This window comes from Schistocerca piceifrons, chromosome X (assembly GCF_021461385.2).
Source record: "Schistocerca piceifrons isolate TAMUIC-IGC-003096 chromosome X, iqSchPice1.1, whole genome shotgun sequence".
NCBI classification, from domain to species: Eukaryota; Metazoa; Arthropoda; class Insecta; order Orthoptera; family Acrididae; genus Schistocerca; species Schistocerca piceifrons.
The window spans coordinates 798,255,632-798,267,923 of record NC_060149.1 but is presented as its reverse complement, the minus strand read 5'-3'; the positions used below and the strand labels follow the sequence as shown (position 1 = coordinate 798,267,923).

The following is a 12,292-nucleotide window of genomic DNA, read 5'->3' as shown; positions in this document are numbered from 1 at the left end:
AGTGCAGAGCCTCTGCAACAATCTTTTTTTTTTGTGTGTGTGTGTGTGTGTGTGTGTGTGTGTGTCTACAGCCATATGGTATATTTAAAAAATGTGTAAAATACTTGATGAGGTGGTGGTAAGTGTAGTAGGTAATTTACACATACCGGGCAACTATCAGTTATATGTTTTTTTGTAAATGGTGTCCTGGAGTAAGTAGATGTAATTGAACTTATTGTTATTACCTAAAATAAAAAATGAAGATATAAGGAAAAAATAAAATGAACCACCAAATGATATAATAGATGAACATAGAGAGAACTAGAAGGACCATGCGGAAAGAATGAGTGTGACATAACCACTGAAAGTCATGAAATATGTAGCCTATTTTGATGATTGGATATATGTGGAGAAACTTCAATAAAGTTCTCTGTATAAGATGTCTAAGACGTTACTCTTAGAAGTGTACAGTTTAAGATTGAGTTCATTTCTTTGTTGGCAGTTGTGGAATATCAGTTTTAGGTGAGAAATTTCGTAATGAATTGTACTCTGTACTTGCACAGGATTGTCATGGGGCTTCCCATGTGGTAATTAGATACTTATTTGATCAAATTTGCACGATAATTGTGGAAAACAGATGTAGTGTTAATGTTGGAGTTGTACAAGGGGCATAAAACAAAGTAAGTTACACATTATTGTGTCAACTCAGGTAACTTTAGTCTCTGTAAACAGTCTACCAATTGTTCAGTTCCATGTCAACAGAAATCTACTCCTTGGTCACAGAACCATTAAAGAACCATTGTGAGAATGTCGTCAGTGTTAGAAAATTTCTTTCCTCAAGTGTTCTTTCAGTTTGCCAAAAATCTAGAAATCATGTGGTGCAGAATCTGGAATTCTTAGTTGGCATCACACACATTTGTTCAGATTTGCTAAAGTTATTGGCAGCACTTCACTATGGCTGGAACACAACATTAAATTTTGTTCAATACTGCCAGAATTTCATGGTGAATGTGTGTGCAATTTAAATGGTTTGCCCACAAGAACCGTAGTGTCCTGTATATGTCATATTTAGAGTACATTTACAGTTGCCACTCCAACAGTATGCTGTTATCCATATCACAATGAAACAAGTACCCACTTCTGAAAATGCAGCGCTGTTGTGGAGTGGTCTTAATGTGTGATGACGTGTATCTTATTTCTTGAAGTATCCTCGTATCAGCTGACACTTCACAATTTTCTTTTTAAGTCTGCTGCTAAAGCCTAAATAGCATACCTTGATGAAGCATAATGAATGCATAGCAATTATATAATGTGGTCTGGATTTCTTTAGCATATGCAGGGTCAGCTCAATTTTTCCCCCTTTTCTTTAGTATTCCTTCTTCAGAGAGGTAGCGCTAAGAAATCATACTTAGTATTCCACGTTTAATGTATCTTGAGTACACTTTGTCTCTAGAACAAATGAGCAAGAACATGCCTGGTAAGGCCCACAGACAAGGAAACCAAAGTTGACATTGTTATAAAAATACATATTTTTCCAGTCACAAGTGGGGGGAGGGGGGGGGGGGGGGCAAAAAAGCTGACAGAAATGCCTCCTCATTTTAAAGACAGCTGTGTAAATGTGAGAAGTGAAAAGTAATAAATGTTGCTTCAGGAAATTTAGAAGTTTAGGCAAACTCTCAGTACAAATATCTGAGACAACCAATTCTCTCATGATCCCATGGAACCAACCAAAAATTTCCACTGAAAAGTATGGTTACCTAAAAGAAATCACCCACAAAGGTGGAGTAAATATTTACTATAAATAAATGGGGACAGAAATATTGCTGTATGGAGAATAAATGTTACTAGTCATGGAGCTCCTATCAATTTAAAGAGTAGGTTGTAGGTTATAAGTTGGAAGGGAAGAATGGAGAATGATTAGTGTGCTTAATATATGATGGGAGTTTGTCCAAAATTGGTTCCAGGTGTTGGGCAGCAAGTGTCAAACGTGCCCTGTGCAGGCATAAAAGCAGCAAGAGGGCAGTCAAGGTCTGTATGTTGTAGCCCAACCACTGAAACATACTTGTTGAATAACAGTTCCTATGAAACTTAAAACACATCCACGTAACTGCACACACAGTAGAATCATTGTGATATTGCCTCTGAGGTCCGGCTAACCACTTCATCATTACCTAACTTATTATGTTACACATGCTGCCTGTGATGTCTTTAATTGTGTTTTATTTTATCACTAGAATCATTTGAATGTTCTGTATGCTACATATGTGGCAAACATTTGACACTTACCATCTGCTTTGACCGAAGTGTTTGTTCGCGCCTCCAGTATTTTTGTCGACTTATGTCCCTCCCATCTCTGTCTGAACCAAACTCACCTTTAATGTTTTTCACTCTCTCTGCAGCACCATCCTTTCCCTCGTGCTTGTTGCATTTGCCTCTTTCATTTTTTCAGGCATACTCCAACATCTGTCATAAAAGGATTGGTAGTTTCAATTTCCTACATCCCTACTTCACTTCTAAACAATCACTAGCTTCTTCAGTCTGTCTGCATAGAAAGTTACTTGTCTGGGAAATGAACCATTTGACTATGGCAGTCTTGAGTTTGTCGTCTTCAGCCCAATGTCCATGAAGTCATGAATGAGAGTTCAGGTGGGGTGGTTAGCCAAAAGTTCATAATGGAAATGCTGAATTTTTTATCTGTGGCACAAGTGACTTTGTGTGGGCACACATTGTACATTGTAAGTGAGGAGGACTATCCCTGACAATTATTTCCTGCACTGTCTAATCTGGATGGCACTTCTTACTGTGGCGAGTGTTTTGCAGTACACAGCACCTGTAATTCTTGACCCATGGTCCATGAAGTGAAAGACACATTTTTTTGTCCTAGAAAACAGTAGATATCATTTTTGGCATACAGATTAGAGTGCTTGACTGTTTTGCTTTGGTGAAGTTGAATGATTTTGATGCTGCGTTATTGTATGATATCCATGTCTTATCACCCATATCAATGGGGAAGAAGCAAATCGTCCTTCTTGTCAACAGTGCTCCAGCAACACTCATCCACATGGCATGGTTTGCACTTTGTGTTGGCCTGTAAGTTGCACTTTGTGTTGTCCTGTAAACATTTTCGATGGCCACCTTGTACACAATTTGTGTAAATAGTAGTGCATTCAGCATGATGAAATACATGTGTATGTACACCAGTCATCAATTGTCAATCATATTGCAGTTTTTGATCCATCTATTGCATGATTTCACTGGTCTAGGTACTGAATCGGCCACTCTTCATGTACATTTATATGGTCACATCCGTCAAACCTGTCCTTCACTCATTTCTGGAGTCCCATAAACTGGACACAAATACTAGTAAACTGCAGCAACTGTAGATCTTTAGTGCATAAAAACTGAATTACACCACATACTTTGCAACTGGTGGAAGCAATGATTTTTGTTACTTTAATTCGCAGTCAGGTGAGCACTGAATCATAACAATGACTTCTGTGGCTTCATAAAAAATCGATAGGTGTTCAGCTTTGTTGAGAGCTGCCAACATGTAAATGGGAATCAAATGGTCTTCACTTTTCAAATATGCCTCATATATTTGTTTCATTTGAATATTTATTGATTTCATTCCGTAAGTTTTTTCTCGTTTATTTTCGCTAGTTACAGAAGTATCCGATCTTGAAATTTCATTTTGGCTGTAAACATTCCATTTTTTAGATTCAGGTTCTCATCTGTTTTGTATGTTAGACTTGATGTATGATTGTGTATGGCCAGTCTGCTCATCAGTTAGAGTTGTCAATCTTTTGTAACTAATCATCTAATTTTTTTTACAACACAGAGAAGAAACTAAGCGGCGATTCATTGCTGACTAATTTTATGCTGATAGTTTGATCCTTTCATTAAGATGTATAGTTCGAATTATTGCAGTGCTTATATCAGATGGCTGAATGTTTCTTTTTTTTAATTTTTTTAAAAATATATATTAGAGAGGGAAGTGGTTCACAACTATATTTCTATTTCTGGCTTTAATTCAGATAACTGTAGTAGAGAGACTTTTGGAGTGGAGAGTACACGTTCAATGACTCCGTTTAGCACAGGGATATGGCAACAAGTCAGTTTTACATGAGCCTCTGGGCTTAATCACTGAGTTCTTTTATGCTTTCTGGAAGAATACCTAGAGGAAAAACTGAAGCAGCAATATCTAAACATAGTAATTCTCATTCATGTTTATACACTCAGTTGGTTGTGGATTAAAACTGAGTGATGGAAAAGGACTTTTACGCAGGACTCTGTCTTGGTCATTGTGTTCACCTAACATCACTCTCAGCCAACATTTTTTGAGACACTTATCATAGTATGAGATACAGTTTTCTATGATAATTATACAATTAAAACAGTAACAATTCCAAATCGTAACACATCAGCCATGTACATACTGCCCACACTTTGGTAGATAACTCTGGTGTGAATTTTTCCTCCCACTAAATAAAACTCAAAAACTCTTTGTTCTGTTTGCTAAAACGCAGGAATTCTTAATGCTTTAACAGATGTATGCTGTACTCTCTAAGGTGTCACTAGTGTTTGGTATCTAAGTTATGAAAGGAGATGCCTTATTGATCTACTTGTCAGTTTCTGAACAGTAAATTAATCAAAAACCTATTCAGTTAAAAATTCACCATAATTTTTGTAGTTGTGGGCAATTATCAAAGAGTGTTGGTATTCAAGAATGGTTTTCATATAGAAGCAATTATTATGTTTTATCTGTGGAAATTGGAACAGCACTCTGTTGCAGTTGTAATTTTAATACACACATGCACGCACATAGATAGAATTGTAGATGCATTAACACTTCTCCATGCACTTTAACTTAAATGTTCTCTCTCTCTCTCTCTCTCTCTCTCTCTCTCTCTCTCTCTCTCTCTCTCTCTCTCTCTCTCTCTGTGTGTGTGTGTGTGTGTGTGTGTGTGTGTGTGTGTGTGTGTGTGTGTGTGTGTGTGTTTCTTCCTCTAACATATTTTGTACCAATGTTGTAATAAATTCTAATATCTTTTCCAGGATCATACCAACCATCCCATGAGTTAATGCTTAGGTTCTATGCATATTATAAACAAGCAACTGAGGGCCCATGTACAGCTCCTCGTCCATCATTTTGGGAGGTTGTAAAAAAGATGAAATGGGAAGCGTGGAGCAAGCTTGGTGATATGAGCAAAGAAGAGGCTATGAACAACTATGTAGAGGAACTAAAGAAGGTTTGAAATTATTAATACACAAACATTAGTAGTTAAATTTTAGTGCTTATATATTTATTACTAATATTAGTTTCATCAGATAATCTTATTTCGTATGGGTTGCATCAGAAAACTCAGTGTCCGAGATTATCTGAATGTCACTACATTCCTAAATGTACTGCAAATATTTAGATCATGTACATACAGTTACCTACGGATCTTCTCAGATAGCTGTGCATGCTAAAATTCCACTTCTGGGACAGGTTGGTGCATCAGTCCCAGATCAAATCTGCCCAGTGGATTAACAATGAGGGTTGGTGTGCGGGCCAGCCTGGATGTGGTATTCAGGCAGTTTCTCACATCCCACTAGGTGAATACGGGACTGGTACTAGTCGTGCCTCAGTTACATGATTTGTAAAGATTGACACTTTCTTTCCCTTCCACATGACACTACATGCTGGCAGTTGGGGAGAAAAATATTCCGGGGTGGGGGGGTAGGTGTCTGGAGGGATGGGGGGGGGGGAGGGGGGGTTGATAAGAGGGGCATCCGGCAACCGCTTAAACTAACCATGCCAAATCTGTTCGTATCAATGCCTACACTGCACCGATGTGGGGCAAAGGCACAAGAAAAGAGGAGATGTACATACAATTATACATATTGTCATTTAATGTCACAGTTATGTGAAAAATATATTTGTGAATGCTGGAAAATTTTTACAGTAATTGCTTTGCATGTGCTTATTCCTTCTTATCTGAAATCGTCTTTGGGGTAATGTATAAAGTAATTATTCTGCAAAAGTGAGCGCTAATAAGAATATTCAACTGTATGTCTTGAAGTAGTAACATTTCAAAAATATTGCAGTCATTACTCTATCACTCCTCAATATGTCTACTACTTAACATCATTTGTTTGATAGTAATAAAAATAATTTTTCTCCATTGTGTTAGTGTATCATTGAAAATATCCTGATATTTTTGTAAATTTTTGCAGAAAGCTGAGTAATCACTGGAAAGAAAGTTGTGAAATCTTCATTATATGGACAGTGAAAACTTTATATGTTGTTTAATTTTGATTGTTTTGTTCATCTTCATTTTGAATAATATCATTTCAGTACTCCAGTATTTCAGTCTCTATTGAAATTTCAGAATTGTGAACTCTTCCCTTTTCGTTAAATAATCCCCTCAAAATTTATAATAGCTGTAATTGATGAAAATGTTGATGTAAAATGCAGAAACAAAAAATATTATTTTAATGATGAATTATTTAATGACTTACTGAATACTCTTCCTGTTTAACACTTGCTATTTATTGCAAATACCAAATCTAAATTATATATAGCGTTGACAGATGGAGCTGCTTTGAATGTAATTACATTTTGTTTTTCTGCTGATCATGTCACTTGGTGTACACCCTTTTGTGAGTTCACATCTGAGATCATGTTGTTCTGCATTTGCAGTCAGTGTTTGATCATATTTTTGTTTCTAATTGAAGCCAAATTAGTGTGTCTCATTAACATAAATTGTGAGGTTTACAAATTCATCATAAAATGTAATTCTACATATAGAGATGGCATCTTCAACACATCATATTTGACCCAATGCTCCCATCCACAAACCATGTGGCCCATAAAATGCTGAAAAATTAATTTAGTTATTGATTAAGCATATCCATATAAAGACTAACTGGCCTGAACCACAGACAACTGATCATGCTTTGGTTGATTACAGTGAGGCGTGGTACACAACCTTATGTGGATGTTTCAAAATTTCAGTGTTCATCTGAAAACCCAGCAGGAATTGCACAATTTTGGGGAGGTGCAAAGACAGTTCATAGCATAATTCATCATCAGTTTTCAGCAATGATTTTTCAGACAATGTTATCATATGCATGGTATGCCTTAAAATTAATTACCATAAAATAAATATTTTAAACTGTATACCAAGACCTGTTTCTACCAAATCATTCAAAAGAACAATGTAGTTGCTTGAAGACTGCATTCACTACATGTTCTTGGTGCCACGAGTACTTACTTCGAATGTTTATATGACAAGTACCACCCATGTAATTGTTCAAAGAGAAATGAGGACATGAAATAGAGTTAGTGAAAAAGTCATCACAAGGCAGCCAGGGCTAAAATCTTAATTCCATACTAATCCAAGTTGTTTGAGAAATTTATTTACCTACTTTGTTGTTATGCTTTATTGATTACCTTATTAACCAGCTCCTATTTCTACCAGTTTCAATATGGAAAAATATAAATTAAAAATCTGCAGGGTGCATTTACGAATGAAGCCAGACGCTCTCCAGCCAGATGCCTTTTTCACAACACCAGCAATGCTTTCATTGAAGGGAGTTATCTGATGGATACGTAAGGTGGAGTCATAAGTTTCTTTCCTCAATTTCTAGGAAAATACACACTTGTGATTGCCACATACAATAATGAAAAATGCCCAGTTTTCAGTTGCCTGTTGATCCCATCAATTTTGAGTCTACTATGTGTAATGAAGTTCAGGGATTGTTTTCTCAAAAATGGAGCCATGTTGACCCAAAATATCTTAGTCTTTCATTTTATTTTGTACATAATCTACCTGCCAACTGTGAGTTCAATCAGTTAGGCATGTCAGAGGTCTCCCTATTGTCGTCGGGTAAGAGTTGAACTAAAAATCTGAAAGTCTGAGGTTCCTTGTACGTCCTGGAATTTTCTGTACTCTGTCACTTCTTTCAGCCCTGGTAACAAATAGTGCAATTGTACCATCGGTAGGAATCAATACTAAACTGTAATCCCCTTTAAATGGCTAGGTACATCAGTCAGTTTGAAGGTCAGAAGGTGACATACCCCAACAATGCCAGATCTAGTAAAGCATTGTAGTGTTCAAACAAATCTTTGGGGTAAAGACGGCTGTACTGAGTTAATCAGTGGTAATATTATTTTCAAACTGTTAAAGCTTTTTGTAATGCAAGCTTAATAAGGGAATAAATGTGATGTGAAGATGGTATTAATTATGTTTGGTTGCTTAAACCAATATCTAAACAAATCTCATGAAGCTGCTGTTAGTGTCTCTAGCAGCTTCAATAGTCATCTACAGGGAGACTGAGGACATATGTTGCACACTATTCTTATTGTACATTTTTGTGTCGTGAATATCTTAAGTCCTTCATTTGTTTCTTTCTGTATATGTGGTATAATCCCAAGAACTACTGTACTGATTTTGATTTGGTTTTTACTAATATGTAGACTGATTTATGAGGAAGGTTTGTGTATGTAATTTATAAATACGAGGGTTGGAACTTCAATAGTGGCAACTATTTATTCACAACCAATGCTAAAGAGTCACATGTTTACACCTGTTACTGTCCTTTAGTTACCAGCAATGTGTAGAACCCGTTGCCAGCAATGTGGAAGGCATAATATACCGTTAGCAAAGCCTGTTCTGTTGATGGTGTCAATGGAGCGCTCTACTGCCTATCAAATCTCTGGAACAGTTCTGAAGCGAATGCCTCGAAGTGGTTCCTTCATCTTCGGAATCAAATCAAAGTCACAATAACTTAAGGCCGGAGAGTATGGTGGATGGTACAGTACTTCCCAGTCCCATTGACCGAACAGAGCAGCCACAGCTTGCACTGTATGTGCCCGTGCATTGTGGTGCAAAATGATGCGTGGGTTGCACAGAAAGTGTCGCCGCTTCCTTAGCAAAGCAGGTTGCAGGTGATGCTCCAAAAACGAACAGTAACACTACTTAAGTCCTTGTAACTTTGATTTGATTCTGAAGATGAAGGAACCACTTCATGGCATTCGCTTCAGAGATTTGACACGCAGTAGACCGCTCCATTCTCACCATCAACAGAACAGGCTCTGCTAACGGTATACTTACACCTTCCACATTGCTGGCAGTGGGTTCTACACAACACTGGTGACTACTTTGAAGGACAGTAACAGGTGAAAACATTAACTCGTTTGTTTTGGTTGTGAATAAATAGTTGTCACTATTTAAGTTCCAGTCCTCATAGTTTGAGCAAATTGGCTGAACTATGATTAATTTCTCAATGCCACTGTGAAAACAATCTAGCTTTGATTGAAAGAAAACAGAAAACAGAAAGCTGAAAGTTGAGTCATCTGCTACACTGCTGATAAAAGTTTATACAAATGAATCAAAAGTGGATTCCTTGCTGAAGTAGTTTGTCAGACATGTTTTACTTTTTGTAGGAAAAATTAAAAACACACAGGTGTTGAGTTTGCATGTCTTTTTTTTCTATGGAGTTGTTCTCAAATGATAGCTTACAATACTTTGAAGTTAAGTAACATGCTGTCTATTGTTCAAAGAATGTTCGAAGACATGATTCTTTGCATAGCAGGGTGAATAAGACTGCCACAAAGAATTGAGGCAATGAGTCTGAAGAATGAATCACTGAGTACTAAGGTTACTCCTTCCTCCGTTAATTGCCAGAGTTTGAGCCATATTCTTTCTTCAAACTCTTTGAAGCCTTTTGTCTGTAATAGAACCTGCCTTATTCTGGTCTTCTTGATCAATTTGTTTTATCCGTATTTTTATGTTTAGCATACTATGACCACTTCCTTAGTCTGCACCGGGATAGCTCTAGAAATAAATGATTGAAGTACGACGATGTTGGCACACCAAAATGAAATTGATTGTATTTATGACCCTAACACCAGGAGAAATCCATGTGTAGTGACGTCGTGGCTGATATTGGAAAAAGGTGGACAAGTCATTGTCCACAAAAAAATTCCAGTAACTGCTCCACTCAATACATTCATTCCTCACTCCCAAGTCCTAAACTTCAACCACAGGTCTAATGTGTCCATTGTCTATAGTCTCGTGTATCTTCACATTAAAATCACCCTGGATGAGTGATATTTCCATTTTAGGTAGCTTTTTCATGGTATTTTCCTGCAACTTACAAAATGCATTAATTTCTATGTCCAAGGGATCTGCAGTGGGAGAATAAACCTAAATGATGTGATACTGCAAGGAGAAGCTTTCATTTTAGTGGAGATTATTCTATAAAAAATGGGCCCTTAACCCATGAAAGCCTTACAGAGGTTCTTGGGAGTCACTATAGGCCATTCCTACCCACATCCAAAAAAATACAGTGTGTTCTTTACTTGAGACAAGAAGTGGCCACGTCCTTTACACTGTGTCTTGCTGAGTCCAAGTACACCTAGATCATGATGATTCATTTTTCTCTCCATGATAGCAATTTCAGACTGCCATCCTTTTAATGAGTCAGAAAGTTGGTCTAGACTGATCTACTGATCTGTGGATTCCCAGGTTCCTATCAAACCACCTATCCCCCCCTCCCCCCTTTCCCCAGAGGTCAGACTACGGGCTTATTCTTTTCTGTGCACAAATAATATTTTGGCACTAAGAGCCTGAATGCTCCTGGTCCAAAGAATTATAGGCAAATACTAACGAAAATATCCTCTGTCATGGTGGTAATTAATTTTGCTTTGGCTCACAGTGAATTTCTGCAGCAGGGTTTAGGATATTAAAGTTTGTGCAGTCTGCTATTCGTATTCTTAGAACAGACTGACTTATTCTGAAGTGCTAATAAGCATATTCAATAACCTGTATACTGTTTAATACTTTGCTTTGAAACAGTCTGAGACTCTTCAGTAGTTACTTGCGTGACTTAGTGGTTACCTGTCACTAATCTCTTCTTTCACCTGTGTCATTGTTAGTTAATGTGAAAAATGCCACACTGCACCATGATTTGGCATCAGTGTTATCACACAATTGGCTAAATAAGTCAGTTCAGGAAAGTAAGAACATACCACCTCCAACAGGACTATGCTTTGTAAAAAACTGTGGTGTTCAAACCAACCTTTCAACTTTTAGTTAATCGTCATATACGAAATTTTGCTAGACAGCTGCAAAGTGAGTTTTGAAACCATAAGAAAACAAATTGATTTAGATCAGGCTTTTACAGAGACAATGGATCCAAGAGATTAGTATTGCTGTGAAGAGGGAATATATTTTAAGGAGTTGTGTCTTAAGTGTAAGAACTGGCAAGTTCACACATGGCCACATTTTTGCTGCGTTTGAGTTGACATGTTGAGTTTATATTTCACAATTTCCTTAGATAATGTATTGGATCCCAACATGCAACATAGCAGTAACCAAAAGATAATTAAAAGTCTAAAATTTTAATTAGTGGTTGGAAACAACATTAACAAATAGTATTTCTTGCTCTTGTACTAATTTAGTGCCCACATGTGGTGGTGGTGGTGGTGGTGGTGGTGGTGGTGGTGGTGGTGGTTCATATTGTAATTGCTTGTAAAGTGCTTGTAATTGTGTGTTTCAGATAGTGGAGACAATGTCATACACGGATAATGTTGCTAACTTCTTAGGCAGCTTGGGTTCATTTTATGATTCGGTGCCTGTTGAAGACCTTGAGCTTTTAGTTGGAAATGTTATCGAAAGAATACGTTCACAACCTGGTTCTCCCCTTAGTGGATCACCCTTTGGTATGTTTTAGTTAGCTGCCACACTATTTGTCAGTTTTATTTAAATTAAAGTGCTTCTTCAAATAGAATATTTTAAGTATGTAATTTAAGCAAAAATCTGGAAACATGAGTGGTGGTAGGTTGGTATCAAGATTTTGAGCAGCGATAAAAGTAGTTCGTGCATTTTGTTTCAGTAGTACTGGCACTTTTTAATTCCAAAGTTGTCACTTATTTTAACAGTTGCAAGATTAATAAATACTGCAACACTAGAAGATATCCGCAGTTATATGTGTGGAAATGAACAACATACTTTGCACACAGTGATTGCAGTGTAGATACTTTTATTGTTCCAAAATGACTGGTTTCAACAACCTAATGCTATCATAATATGATCTTACAGAAATTATTATAAAATTTCCCTGTTAAATCACGTGAAGTCAAAGCATAAGACACACCCAATGTATTCATATCATCCATGCATATCATCCAGGATTCTCCCTAGCTTGCCACACGGCACTATGCTGTCTGCATTCTTCATTTCTAAACATAATGCTTGCCCCACAACACAGCATGTGTACCTTACAAAACTACCTGTGTATTTCTTTATAGACCTTTTTGATA

General features: G+C 37.0%; 1 protein-coding gene across 3 annotated transcripts in view; it reads left to right on the top strand.

The window, feature by feature from the left end:
- LOC124722948 (acyl-CoA-binding domain-containing protein 5) overlaps positions 1-12,292 on the top strand; it is a 150,357-nt gene that overhangs the window by 96,771 nt on the left and 41,294 nt on the right. For all 3 annotated transcript variants that reach the window (XM_047248113.1, XM_047248112.1, XM_047248114.1), the window contains 2 exons: positions 5,035-5,228; positions 11,530-11,692. In XM_047248113.1, the coding sequence (XP_047104069.1) occupies positions 5,035-5,228; positions 11,530-11,692 (357 nt within the window). The remainder of the gene's footprint in view (positions 1-5,034; positions 5,229-11,529; positions 11,693-12,292) is intronic.